The sequence below is a fragment of the Carassius carassius genome, chromosome 35 (genome assembly GCF_963082965.1).
Source record: "Carassius carassius chromosome 35, fCarCar2.1, whole genome shotgun sequence".
Classification (NCBI taxonomy): Eukaryota; Metazoa; Chordata; class Actinopteri; order Cypriniformes; family Cyprinidae; genus Carassius; species Carassius carassius.
This window is the reverse complement of record NC_081789.1, coordinates 3,268,590-3,283,831: the sequence shown is the minus strand read 5'-3', so window position 1 is coordinate 3,283,831 and position 15,242 is coordinate 3,268,590. Positions and strand designations below refer to the sequence as shown.

Genomic DNA, 15,242 nt, shown 5'->3' with positions numbered 1-15,242 from the left:
ATGGGGTGGATGGCTAGGGTGATACATGAATGGCACGGAGGGGAGAAAGAAGGGTGGGGGGAGAAAGAGCAGTGACTATTGAACAGTGTTATGTCTACCAATGTGAACATGTATTAAACTAAAGACAAAAGGCACATACACAACCCCAAAACAATTTAACAGTCTTCAACTGTTTCATGTTTAAAACATGTTGAGAGGTTTAATCCAGCATCACCCCTTCTGGATTAAGACTCTCAAGCCTTCAGCTAAATTTAAAAAAAAAAAATATCATTACCCCTAGGTGATAAATAAACTTCGTCTCTTAGAAACAGTCGAGGCTTGTTAAATACAATTTGAGGGTGATGCACAATACCCCCCTGCATTCCCAAGACAAAGGTAGCCATGACACTGTTCACCCATTTACGGGACTTGTCAATTTTCCCAATCTCCACCGACGTTTCTGGGTGATGTCAGACAGCACAATGGTCATCTGAGGGAAACGCCGATAGAGATGTTGCAGATCCTGCTTCATCGCTGCAACGAGATCGATGCTCTTCCTGCATCCCAAGTCGTTCCCGCCGCAGTGAATCAGCAGGACATCCGGGGCTGCTCTTCCTCTTAGGGACCGGTACAAGAAAGGAAGGAGTCCGTGCCATCGAAGTCCACCCCAGCCAAACCAGTAAACCTTGGCCCCGATGGTCTGGCCCTCTCTCACCCACGACGAATGTAGCTACTCCCGATGATCCAAATCAATGCATACAGTAATCACAATCAAAACACTGTTTTGTTAGTATGAGTAAATAGATTTTAACACACAAGTAACTTGTCTCTGGCCATTGATTTATTTATATCCGAACAAAGCAGAAAAAAGTCTATGCAAATATACAATAAAACACAAATTAATTGCTCTTATCTGTTCATTAAAATAATAATAACAATATAGGTATTACACAAGGTTAATTTATTATTTTATTCTCTCTTACAGTGTTGCTTTCCATATTTTATACTATATATTCTAAATGATACTATATTAATATGGCTTACCTTTGTTGGTAGCATAGTTAGCCATGGTTCTACTTTTTCTGGTGTTAGCAGAAAGTAAAGTTTGTATTTTTACCTATGAGGAAAGAAAAATGAAAAGGGCAACCATTAGTTATAGATGTTATTGATGACATTCGTTGTCCATTTATTATCTATATGTTATTTAACAGGCCAAAGCAGACGCTTTTGTCCAAGCGATTTACTGAATAACTTTTTTATATGACTGATTCGTCCATTTCTGTTGCGATGTAGATGTGTAGATAACAGTTAAAGCCATTTTGTGATAATATTCGGCGCCCATTAACGTTTTACAACATCATGTGCATCAAAAATTAAATTATATTTAAAATATTTGATCCCTGGGCCGTTAAATAACTATCGGGTATGAATTCATATCAGTTCTTGAGCATCATTTTACATAACTTCTTAATAGTATGCATTAACGTAATATGGCATACTGGCGTTACATTTTAAAATACTATACAAAATAATTATTCAGAATAAGTACTCCTGCTCACTCGCGCCAAAGAACTCCCCGCTCAAGCGCGCCGTCTCTGCAAGATTAACGATGGCAGTTTGCACGCACAGCTACTAGAAGATTTACAAATGTCAGGCAGGCTGCTGACGTCATCAAGCTTCGTTTGAGTCTGCGCGTCAGAAACGGAAGTGCTAAAAACGCTAAAAATGGGCTTCAATTGTCTCAATTGAGTTCCAATGGGGTCGCTGTGTCCATTTCTTTTACTGTCTATGGTTATTTCCTAGGTCTACCACACCCGGAAGACAGCCATAGGAATATTCACCAATCCGAAAATGGCTTCACCCAACAACCAATCAAAACATTTGGTGACCCATCATCTTTAGGCGTAAACCGGTGTGATCGCCTGCAGTGATCTTTACTGTCTGTTATGGCAGTGATCGGTTTAGCTCTGTGTGTGCGCTAATATTAAGACTCGCGCATCATTTATCGTTGAGCAGCGCGTGGTGTGATGGCGTGTTGGTAGAGCTGCAGTGTGATTGGTCAAAGTGAGGGGCTCATGGCGCGCGTGTTATGGGCGGTCGCGCGGCTCGTCAGAGTAAACAAACCCGCGGCTCGAGCTCAAACTCACGCACAGCTTCATCTAGCTGCTCCACATCACACACAGAGTCACAGGTGAGAGCAGCAAACATCTTCACAACATTTATACAGTTCACTTCATCAGCTACTGATCTCACAGGGCCTAAATAATATGTCCTTATACTTTAGCACTATGCTAAACTAATATTTCTAGATTTTGTTTTTTTTGTAATAATTATTGTAAGATAAGTAAGTGTCGTTTGTTATTATTATGTTTACGTTCTTTACTATTACGTCGATGCTATTTGTCTAATATGTTAAGATGTAAATTAAGTTAGTGTAAATGTAGTGTTTTTATATTTAACAATATTATTATTCATTATTATTTAACTAGTTATACAATTAAGTATATTTATTAGTATGCTCTAAATGTTGTTATCAGGTTACCAAAATGCCTTATTTATATACGTTTACTTTTAGATTGTTTTGAAACAGTTGTCTTCTATTTGTTTAATACAGTAGTATGTGAAATGTGTGCATTATAAAGCGTGTGTGTGTGTGTGTGTGTGTGTGTGTGTGACTGTCTGTCTGTATGTCTGTCTGTGTGTGTGTGTGTGTGTGTGTGTGTGTGTGTGTGTGTGTGTGTGTGTGACTGTCTGTCTGTCTGTCTGTCTGTGTGTGTGTGTGTGTGTGTCTTTCTGTCTGCCTGTCTGTCTGTGTGTGTGTGTGTGTGTGTGTGTGTGTGTGTGTGTGTGTCAGGCGGCTCAGTTCACCTGTAAGGATGCCGGAGGTTGACGTGGATCATCTGGATGAGAAGCAGGTGCAGTTGCTTGCAGAGATGTGCATCCTAATCGACGACAATGACAGGAAGATTGGAGCCGACAGCAAGAAAAACTGCCATCTCAACTCCAATATTGATAAAGGTGCATGATATTTTACTGTTGATTATAATGCATGTGCATGTTAACAAACTGTTCTATTTATTTATTTAGCATTGAATATATAAGTCATCAGTTCGATGATTTCCTTGCTTCCTCGCCTCAGGATTATTGCACCGAGCGTTCAGTGTTTTCCTGTTTAACGGCGAGGAAAAGCTGCTCCTTCAGCAGAGATCCAATGCCAAAATCACCTTTCCAGGTGTGTCACTGAAATTTCATACTATTTCAATATTATTTAACTCATTTGTCCAACACGTAATAAGCTGTAGGTATCTGGTTTTTATAATATAGAATAAAGCATAAATAAAGCATAAATAGCATAAATTAAATATGGCTCATCCAATCAGATTCTGTTTCAGATGGTGTCACGAGCTGAAATAAAGTTTAGCTTGTTTGATGTGCTTTTCCAGGCTGTTTCACCAACACTTGCTGCAGTCACCCTCTCCACACGGCCGGTGAACTGGAGGAGCAGGACGCCATCGGGGTCCGCCGCGCCGCTCAGAGACGCCTGCAGGCGGAGCTCGGCATTCCCACAGATCAGGTGAAGCACTGAGGCTTTCCTCGGACTGTTATAGGACAGTGGTGCCAGATTGGATTGAAGATCTCCAGCCCAACTACAGCGTAAAACCCACCCATTTAAAAAATATCAGCCCCAAATGTGTACTGACTAAAAAAAGAATTATAATAAAATCTGTCCCGAGCGACTTGCACGCTGAAATATTTCCGGTAATTTCCCACGTTACAAGCGCGCAAACTGAAACTCTCGCCAGTTTTATCAAAAAGTAGCCCAAATTTGATCAACCCACCCAACGTAACTGACGTTACCAAAAGAAGCCTAAAAGAAGCCCAATTGCAATCTGCCAACATTTTTTCAACATTGTTTCGGGAAAAGAGTCGAAGCTTTGAGCGTGTCGAAAACAGCGCTATCTGGTGGTCAATTAAAATATAGCTGCCAAAACCCTGTGAAAGACGCTCTGTAGGACGAAGCATCCACCAAACAATCCTCACATCGATTCAAGTTGTGCATGGATAAAAGCCTAACAGTGTGTGTGAATTTCTGTATGTGATCAATTAATTTACCCATTAAGCCATGCAATTTAATACCAGTATGAATATCAATATGATGTAATAATAAAACAATAATACAGTACACATAGGAATATGACAAATGTTTAATTTTGAAATAATTGAAATAATTTCTATTCGTCATATTACTTGTATGACTGGATATCTGAAATCTGTGGGATCGAACATTCCCACACACAGTGAATCACGCACGTGATTGGACAGAGAGTGAGGCTTCAAAAGATCTTAAATCAAGCAGAAAGTGTCCAATTCATAGTCGTGGCTTTCAGTCTTATATGTATTGCTGAAAAATGTCATATTTTCCATCATAAACACACTCAGTAAATAAGATATCTTATATCAGTTTGATTCTCGAGTACATGTATCTTGCCTTAAGAATCTTTAAACATGCTCTGAAAAAAAAAAAAAAAAAACTAAACCGGAAGAGCTGCAGGTTTTTTGCAGCGTGATCAGAAGTACAGTAAAAGTTATTTCTGTGTTCCACAGGGTTTCTGCGGCTCTTTGAAAAGTCTTGATTTGCTCTTCCACTAATTAAGGCCTTAAAAAGTCTTGCATCAGTGCAGGAAGTTTTAAAATCAAGAAGACTTTGCATTAAATCTTGCATGCATTTCTAAAAAAATGAATATCTTTCTACATATTTTTGTCTGGTTTTCCAATACAAATATCTAAACATCTTAAAATAAAGATGCAGAATATAGATATTTGAACTCTTGTTGTTGTTGTTTTTGTTATTGTTTTTTTAATTCTGAAGAAAAATAATCCTAGTTTATGTTTAAGTAACGTAGAAATATCTGCCAATGAGGAATGAAAATGTGTTTTCCCTTTGAATGAAGTTGATATTATTTATCAGCCTTCTGATGGATTTTGTTTAATTTTTTCATAAACTCACGTCATTTTAATAAATTCTTTTTTTTTTCAATGATCAGAATAAATTAAAAAGTAATGAAGATCTGTTAGAAGTTGTATTTTTTAAACGTGAAGTGTTGCTAATACAGCTGATTGTCTCCTTCCAAGACATTTACATCAAGAGTTTAAACAATTTATTCCTTACATTTTCTTAACTTGGTCTTTAAAAGGTTTTAAAAAGTTTGTAAAACCTGCTTGTTGTCCCAGGTGCCTCCAGAAGAGATGACCTATCTGACCCGCATCCACTATAAAGCCCAGTCAGACGGCGTCTGGGGCGAGCACGAGATCGACTACATCCTCTTCATGCAGAAAGACGTGGATCTGAATCCAGACCCCAACGAGATCCAGAGCCACTGCTACGTGTCCAAAGAGGAGCTGAAGGAGCTCCTGGAGAAAGCCCAGAGGAAAGAGCTGGAGATCACGCCCTGGTTCAGTCTGATCGCAGACACCTTCCTCTTCAAGTGGTGGGACAACCTCCATGACCTCAAACAGTTCATCGACCACGACAGCATCCACCGCATGTAGGCCGCGTCTGGAAAGGACTCTTTAACGGTTCATTAAAGCACAGTTTGGCCATGTTTCTGAATTTTTGGACAGGCTAGGAGTTTTATTTAGCATTGAAGTTCTGATTGGTAGATTGCAGGAACACTGAGCATTTTCTGTCTGTCTGTCAGAGGACCGAAGGTGAAGTGCCTGGTTTCAGATGAGAGGTTCACAGTTATGTAAAGTAATTATTAAAGAAGTAAAAAGATATTTGGTTTCTTCGTCTCATTAATTTTAACCCATTCATTTCACAATTTTTAGAAAATGAATATGGACAATTATGATCTATCCATTCATTCATCCTTAAGCTGTTTCTCTCAATAATACATTTTAAATACTAGTGTGTGTATATATATATATATATATATATTTATATATATATTTATTTAGATATATTTATTTATTTATTAACGTTTGGGCAAGATATATAAATGTTTTTTTCTTTTTTTAAATGAGCTCACTATGATTTTATCAAAAATGCAGTAAAATCAACAATATTGTGGAATTGTATTGCATTATTACAATTTGAAATAAGACTAAAGAATAATTTTCAGCGTCATTCCTCCAGTCTTCAGTGTCACATGATCTTCAGAAATCATTCTAATTTGATGATTTGCTGCTCAAGCAGCATTTTTTGTTATTATCAGTGCTGAAAACAATTGTGCTTCACATTTTTGTGAAAACAGTGATATCTTTTCAGGATTTGATGATGAATAGAAAGTTCAAAAGAACAGCATTTATAAAAAAAAAGAAAAAAGATGTAACACTCACTTTCAATCAATTTACAGAATAAAAGTTATAATTGATTTTTTTTTTATCTTCCTGACCACAGACATTTTATAGTGTCTTTATAAAATTATTTTATTTTATATTACATTTTATGTTATACTAATATATATATATATATATATATATATATATATATACAGTACAGACCAAAAGTTTGGAAACATTACTATTTTTAATGTTTTTGAAAGAAGTTTCTTCTGCTCATCAAGCCTGCATTTATTTGATCAAAAATACAGAAAAAACAGTAATATTGTGAAATGTTATTACAACTTAAAATAATTGTTTTCTATTTGAATATACTTTAAAAAAATAATTTATTCCTGTGATGCAAAGCTGAATTTTCAGCATCATTACTCCAGCCTTCAGTGTCACATGTAACATCCAGTCTATCACATGATCCTTTAGAAATCATTCTAATATTCTGATTTATTATGAGTGTTGGAAACAGTTCTGCTGTCTAATATATTTGATGAATAAAAGGTTAAAAAGAACTGCATTTATTAAAAAAAAAAAAAAAAAAATTCTAATAATATATTTTATTTACTATCACTTTTTAACACATCCTTGCTGAATAAAAGCATTGATTTTATTTAAAAAGAAGAAAGAAAAATTACTGACCCCAAATTACTGACCAGTAGTGTATATTGTTATTACTAAATATTTATATTTTAAAAACATAGCTTCTGTATTTTTGATCAAATAAATGCAGGCTTGATGAGCAGAAGAAACTTCTTTCAAAAACATTAAAAATAGTAATGTTTCCAAACTTTTGGTCTGTACTGTGTGTATATATATATATATATATATATATATATATATATAGTGCAGTGAAAAGGACTGTTATACAAGTAAAATATTTTGCATATTTCTCAAACTTCAAAATTATTTTTAATTATGAATTAAAAAATTAATCATGAAAGAACTGATTAAACACATTATTTTAGAAAGCTGAGTTAAACTTCACTAGCCACATCCAGACCTGATGAGTACTGTCAGACCTGTTGAATCAAGAAATCACTTCTGATGAAGTGAAGCATGTTTAAAGAGCAACTGCCGCGATCTAAAGAAGTTCAAGACCAGATGAGATGTGCTTGAGATGCAGTGACATGATCTTAAACAGTCCTTTCATGCTCAAACCCTCCAATGTGGGATGAATTAAAACAATTCTGCAAAGAAGATTAGGCTACAATTCCCCCACAGCGACGTGAAAGACTCCCGATTGTAGCTGTTCCTGCAAAAGGTGGCACCAATTATTAGATTTAGGGGGCAATTACTTTTTCACTTAGTACAAGGCAAGTTTGGACAGAATTTTCCCCATGACAAATAAAATCATAATTTTAAAACTGCATTTTATACTTACTCAAGTTGTCTTTGTGTAATATAAAAATTAGTTTGATCTGAATCATGCACAAAAAAAAAAAAAAAAAAACAATGGGGCAGAAACTTTTTAACAGCACTATAGGCTACCCTCTGTTTTGCACATCTGTTCACTTCTTAAAAGTAAAAGCAGGTCAATGCTTAAAGCACAAACAGTGCAGGACAAGTTGCATCCCAAAGTGTCATATAAGTGGTCAAATCAAGCTTAAATCAATATCCTCATGCTTCACAAGTTCATACTTCGCTTTCATCCAGCAGATGGCACTAAACCCCCAAAAAAACTACACCACAGAAGCAAAGGAACAGACTGTACAAATCTAACACTGGACAAGAGCATTATCAGAACTGAGCCTTTCAGTCCCGTTTTATCTCATACTGTAAGTGTATAATTGTACTGAGTATGAAAATGGCAGTCATTCAACTCAATACACATTGCTGCTCTGCTTCATGTGTTATGATTGAGTGTTAAAGCCATATAGAATAACAGAAGCTTTGTTTGTGGTACAGAAGCCCATCTGAGCTGATACACCTGAGAGCTGTCAATCATCGAAGCATCATTTATAACCTGCACTTCACCTGTGTGCTCAAAGCATGACGCACTGACAAGCATTCAGTAGAAAATGAAAACCCTTAAAACAATTAGTAAACAAGCATAAATGCCATGGTTTCTTTTATTTTAACCCCAATGCTTTGGCCATTAAAGACAGTCAGCTCTGCACTGCAACATCACAGCTGCTGAGAAGGAAAGAATCTTTTCCATTATGCACATGGATTTTCCACAGACAGAGATGTTCATGGGGGAAGGGTGGATATAAGAGGGGTTTTCTAAGAATGACCACCAGGGGGCCTGCTGGATTAAACAGGGATGGAGAACATCATGAAGAGCAGCAAGCACTTCAGCAGCACCAACACATGTATTTTACATTGAAGTGTGATGTTCAAACCAGTGTACACCACCATAATAACATCCTCTACCCTGAAACACTGTTTTTATGTACATTCTGGGACCTGGTCTGAGGACTGAGACCAAGAGTGGAAATGCTTTTAATTAACAATTTAAAAAATGAACACAAAATAGGCTATTTGAATGCAATAGATAGATAGATAGATAGATAGATAGATAGATGGATGGATGGATGGATGGATGGATGGATAGATAGATAGATAGATAGATAGATAGATAGATAGATAGATAGATAGATAGATAGATAGATAGATAGATAGATAGATAGATAGATAGATAGATATTGAGTCTAGCTGATGCAATCCTGAAAAATATGAAGAAGCTTACTTTCAAGTGTGTGTGTGTGTGTGTGTCTGTGTCTGTGTGTGTTGTATTTTAACCTCAGGCTTACATATTTTAATGCATTCAGATTTAAAGAAGCTCAGTAAACCAATAGGAATTACTGTCCATGTGGGCATTTCTGTTCTTAAAGGGACAGTTCACCCAAAAATACAAATCTGTCCTCATTTACACACCCTCCTGTCATTCCAAACCTTTATGACTTTCTTTCATTTTTCACCCTTATAGTCCAATATATAGATGGAACGATTATCAGTTTGACGATAAATCATAATAAAATTCCCCACGGTTAGTATTACCGTTTCATAGTTTACTGTGATTTGATCAGCTGAGGATAAATAAATACTATCCAGTATAAAACACAGTTTTAATAGCAGTCTCATATGGGCACAGCAAGCAGAGTAGTTTCGTTTTGAGTGAAAACATTGCAGAAAACTGGGAGTTTTTAAAAGATTGCTAAGGGAATTATCCAGTTAATATGCGAATGAATTAATTATGAATGTGCCCTCTGAAGAAAAGTTTCAATGCACTTTTGTTTTCATCTTCACGTCTATAATAAAGTAGTGTTCTTAATAGCAATGCTGCTTTGTCCACGGCAGTTACGGAAACCGCTGTAATTCTGCTGTAGCGCCACCTAGTGTCAGAGAGTGGGTTTACAGACCGTTACATTTACATTCAGCTTGGGTGCAGTTTTTGTCTGGCCAAAAAAATTGACTGAAATTGCATGCCCTGCTGTAAAATTTGGCGACTTTAAACAATTTAAACATTTAACCAATTCGGACAAGTTATCCAAAATTACTTATGGGGCAGATAAAATATATGTAATCATTTATTGATCAATTATAATTTTGACTAAACCCTTTTTCATTATTTAAAGGCTGAAATGTGAGGTTTACCATTTTATGAAACCTTTTCAAAGTTTTATTTGAACATTTCATCCATATTATTATATAAACTATCGTCATATAAAATCTGAACGTCATTGGTAATGTTATTGTTATAGTGTTTATGAAAACAAAAAGTCATTTTATTTGTTGTATTGTGATTTTAAATATAAAAATGAAACTTAAACTGCACAATGTTTTCTGTGAGGGGTAATTTTAGGTGTAGGGCAATAGAAAATACAGTTAGTACAGTGTTAAAACCATTACGCCTGTGGAAAGTCCCTGTAAACCATAAAAACCAACATTTCTTGCCTTGCTCACTCAATACACTTCTCGTTTTTATCCTTGTGCCTTGGAATATATATGATGACAAAGCAAACCATATGCAGATGATTTCAGTGTGTATTTGACACTAGTTAAAGGCATTAATCGTGTATACAGTATGTATTAGCATCTATCTTTTCAATCAGCTCTTCGCACACCTGCTCTCATTAGAAGTTGTCTGTCTATTTCCACAGTTAATTGCTTTTCCCGCCATGATGCGCAGATTAAAGATCTCAAACAACTCTTTCATCATACCATGGTATTATGAGCACAGCTCTATTTTTGTCTAATTTGTCAGAATAGTGCCAAAGATCACTAAGAACTGCTTCAGCTCCCCTGAGAGACAAGACCGAGAGAAAAAGACAAGCGGAAGAAGCTACCTGATTTCCATCTCTAGAGTATACAATGACTGAACATGCTGTTGTGAAGTGAATATTTTACATTTGAGCTTTCTTCTGCTGCATCCAGAATAGCAGCGGAAATGAAAGGTTTGTTTGAGTGAGAATTTACATTTCTTTCAGCCCGAGGCTTATTCATTTCACTTTTGGTATGAAAGGCCTTTTTACATTTGACATATTAAAAACAAACAAGCAAGACCAGCCCAGATAAGCAAAAGTAATGAAACACATTAACTAAGTATCATAATTAGTTCGTTTTAGGGCATAATGCAATATTGTAATGCATCACTTTTAAAAATAACTTTCCTCAACACTGCAAATCAGTGACACAGCAACATTGTATTTGTTACAAAAAAAGTAATTCTGTATTTCTTACCATATATAAACCAGTAAAGATCAGCTTGGATGCCATTTACCCAATGGCTTAAGAGTCCTCAAAAGCCACTGATAATTGAGATGAGTATCATCCTAATATGTTATGACTAGTCGGTGAGTTCTTCTTCGTCCTTCAGCTCTCTATCCATTCATCTTTGAACAAGAACAGGAGTGGATGGGACTCAGAGGTGGCCGACTGTGTGTGCTGTACGCCTGTGACATATTTGCCTTGACACTTCCATCAGCGCGCACTGCCAGGTCTGACCTGCCGAGGAAATGTCTCGTAGCATTATGGTTTGCTACACACACTTATGCTCCAGGCTTCTGGCCTCTGCACTGAAGAAAAAGGTCAAGATAGTGTCAGGAACACAAATGCAATGTGCTACACGGTACTTGGATACAAACAAGCATGTGTGCACCTACACAGGGGAGGCTCGGATATTTCATTCGCGTAAAAGTAGCCGCAGACACACAGTAAGGCACGATATCTAACAATTTAGGTCAGCTCCCCCATAATCTGTTTTGAAGATATTATAAGATGACTCACTCACTCACTCAAACAAAACACAAATGGGCTCCTGTTGACGCAAACGGCGGGTGTCTCATCCGAGACTCAAGGGTGGCACACTTCTTATTCTGACGCAGAGAGCGAGATTATTCCCCCTCTACAAGAGAAAAACAAACCAGCATATAAGGCATATCCATGCATGTTCCTCTAAACTGTGAGATGGTTTCTGAGAAACCCCTTTTACAGAAGCATTATCAAAGCCGAACACATATAGGGCATATTACATTTGGTAAACATGGATTCTCAAATGTGTATATGTGATGCACAAGAACCAGTGGGGTTTGGATGCATCTGTGTTTACTGTGATGCACTATGTATGTGTTAGATAAAAGCCTAGATTTTGTTCATCATATAAAGAGTTCAGTGTGTTTTAATTGGTTCTCAAGTCTGGTATTTTCAAAGAGAGGTACACAGATGGACCGGAGTACAGGCAATGGAGAAAACTACTAGAGAAAGAGGGCAGAGCCAGCCAGATCTTCATGATGACAGAGAGAAATGTCTCTGGCTGTGTAATTCCCTCCCACAAGCCATCCTGACTGACATATACTCTTATCTTTCTTTACTGCTGGTGACAGGGTGTGAGGGCCAACTACATCCACACATTCTATCATTAGTTAAGAGCACGCCATAATTCATGTCAATAAAAGCAGGAACAGAAAGCAGAGTTTTACAGCTGTCCAGAAACTTGTTTTCTCATACCTTGTCTTGAACCTTTTCTACTACAGACGTAAAAATGACACATCATTTGGCTTGTTGATGAGAAATATGCTCTTACCTTCTAAGCCATGACACTTACTTTTTTCTATTTGACTATTTTTAAAAAACTTAACATTTATTAATTCAGTTATGCAGTATCATTTGCATAAGCTTGTGTTTCCAGTTTCCTGCATTCACATGAATGTAAGTCAGTGAAACTAAAAGTGTAGTGTGACCATCCCTTGAGAATAGACTATTTTGACTTATAGGCCAGTTGTAACCACCTATAACAGTTTAACAACCACATTTCAAGGCATTAGTACTATGGAAGTGAGTTTTAAATAAACACCATTTAAATTTTCTTTAAATGAGGTTAAAATTGTTTCTTTTTGAGACCTCTCCTTCTGTGCATCATGTTCTGTGCGCTACTGATTTCTGCTTAACACAGGATCTCTTTTACTGAGAGGAGAAAAGGAAAGAGAGAGACTGAGAGCCAAGAGTAGAGGCCTAGGACAAACTTAAAGAATACTCAAGAGATGCAGGGAAAACAGCATGAAGTGGCAGAAAAGTAGTGCTTGTTATCAGCCTACCCCAGACAGCTGAGCAGCTAGAATATGTGCCTTCACCCACACATCCCACTGTAATTACCTCTGACATAAAGAGACACCCACACACACACACACACACACACACACAGCCGGAGAGAGAAACACAACCACACATCCCTGCCCCCCTCCAGCCTTATTGTGTTTTTCTTTGAATCCTCTTTAAGAGAATCAGTCCTTCATACTTGGTTCATTTCAGGGGTTTGAGTGGTTCACAACAAAAATGGCTCTTTTGTGTACATGTTGGTAATTAAAAAACCCAGGTCTGTTCTATTTCTATGGAGATGACAGAATGAGAAGTACATCAATAACCATTGTCAAAAGCACAGAGAAAGAGAACAGTCTTTAATCAGTTTTAAAATACTGTGATGTTGCTATATATATTTAAAAAGACAGATCTCCCAAGATGTAGGTTATGATTTTTTTTTACATTTAAAACCGTGGCCCTTGGTGATTCATAAAATGCAAGCAAGCGGCTGTAACGTCGGGGTGAAAGGAGTGGCTGGAAGCAAGTGCGAGTTAACAAGGTTTAATGAGAACAATAATACAGGACAAAAACAAGAGACAAAGATGACGCTGAAGGGAATACACAGTCCAAGTTGGTGCAGGTGGGTGAAGGCAGTAGACAGACCAATATATAGGGATGAGTAATGAGTGACAGCTGTTGCTGATGACAATTAGCGGAGACGCCCACAAACCAATCAGTTCTGACGCGTAACACACAGACTTCACCCACAAAGTGAAAAACCCCAAGATCACGGTTTACCAACCGTGACAGTACCCCATGCAATTCACAACATCAGGTGAACAGTCTGCAGTGATGTCTGGCTCACAAATGAAAAGCCTTTTGTATTGTTCTACTGAAAAAGAAAATGGTTTGAATTACCAAAATGGAGTAGTATTAAACATTATAGTAATTTATTTTATTAATTTGATACAGTATTGCAATGCAGCTAGCCCAGTTTAATCCTTGAGCCTTCATTTCAGTGGAAAACTGACGGAAAACCTTCAAGATCTGGATTAAAGCAATGCAGTTTTACTACATCGTGTTTGATATTTTATCCACCCACCTTTTCTGCCATCAATCAATAATAAAAACTTACAGTTTTTCCCCTGTACACAGTGGATAATAGTGCTATTGCACAAAGCCAATCTTAGCAACCAAAGCCGAACTATTATGATTCAGTATATCTAGCAGAATATCAATCCGCCTCTTTCTTGCTGGCCGGGTGATATTATCAGACTTGATGACACCGCCATCACAGTGAATACTGAGCATCGATTACTGAATTCACACAGGCTGCTCACAGCTGGACGACTGCCCAATGGACAGCACTCGATGCAGAACTTCATGACTGTTAAGCAAGACACAAAGCAGACATGTTTCGATGCAGGCCATTAGTCACAAGCTAAATGAGTTTGATTTCTAAAGTGCATCAGTGAAAGCTGCTTGATTGATTTTATTATTCCTGCAGCTGACCATGCATCCAATTACAATGCTGTATTCTGACATAATAATGGCACATTTGATGAAATATGATTGACTTTAAGAGACAGTGGGCTTGTGCTCATTAGAGCATTACCGATTAATTACTTCATTTGCCTCCACATCCCAAAATGACCACTGCTAATCTGTTGCTATAGCAACCTGATGTTACCGTAAGTCAGTTTTTCTGTGCATGATTTTGAGTGATGATACAGGGTAAAATAGGGAATAGTGGGGGCGAGCGGGTAATTTAATTTTAATTTTAACCCCCAGGTTAAACCGCTGCCATGAAATTGTCCGTAAAATATGCTGCTAATCATAAGCCGCTCTCACATTTCAGTGAGAACAAGAACTGGCTTTTTATAGCGCTTACATACATGATGTAACTGTTAAAGTGTTGCACTCTTTTCCTCAGAGATGCTTATCTCTGAAAGAAGGGTCAGAGATGAAGGCTGCAAATGTCGAAAGGCTTTGTCATAGTCGACCAAAATCCTGAGGTGAACCATCTGTTTCTCAATTTTCATTCCACACAGCACTCGTGCAATGAAGAAAACTGGAGCTTTAAAGGAATAGTGCACCCAAACATGAATATTATGTCACTATTTATTCACTATCATGTTTTTGATGAATCTCAGTGCAAATCTTTTCCATATAATGAGACTAATTCACTAATAATATTCAATCAATCATCAATGATGCCATATTTGATTTGAATGCAAATAAATAAATAAATATCAAATTATATATGTGTTCCTTTTTTATATAAAATGAAAAATGAAATGTGTAATACAAATGGTGTTTTTCTGAACTTCTATGTGGTAATACTAAGATTTTCCTGGCACTGACTTGGCTGAACATATGGTGAATCTCTCACACGACTGCACAAAGAT

The 15,242-nt window shown here is 37.0% G+C and overlaps 1 protein-coding gene across 1 annotated transcript; it reads left to right on the top strand.

Moving 5' to 3' along the window:
* The first annotated feature begins 1,952 nt into the window (after positions 1–1,952).
* On the top strand, positions 1,953–5,708 carry idi1 (isopentenyl-diphosphate delta isomerase 1). The gene is made up of 5 exons (XM_059524282.1): positions 1,953–2,170; positions 2,834–2,997; positions 3,119–3,211; positions 3,423–3,553; positions 5,212–5,708. Exons 1-5 carry the CDS (start codon positions 2,055–2,057, stop codon positions 5,527–5,529), a joined length of 822 nt encoding a protein of 273 aa, XP_059380265.1. The 5' UTR covers positions 1,953–2,054; the 3' UTR covers positions 5,530–5,708.
* Positions 5,709–15,242: the final 9,534 nt, after the last annotated feature.

Excerpts from the sequence above, each read along its gene's own strand:
- idi1 (XM_059524282.1), top strand. The coding sequence starts at position 2,055 with ATGGCGCGCGTGTTATGGGCGGTCGCGCGGCTCGTCAGAGTAAACAAA. Across the intron at positions 2,998-3,118 it reads CAACTCCAATATTGATAAAG|GATTATTGCACCGAGCGTTC; the intron begins GTGCATGATATT and ends TCCTCGCCTCAG. Across the intron at positions 3,554-5,211 it reads TCGGCATTCCCACAGATCAG|GTGCCTCCAGAAGAGATGAC; the intron begins GTGAAGCACTGA and ends TTGTTGTCCCAG.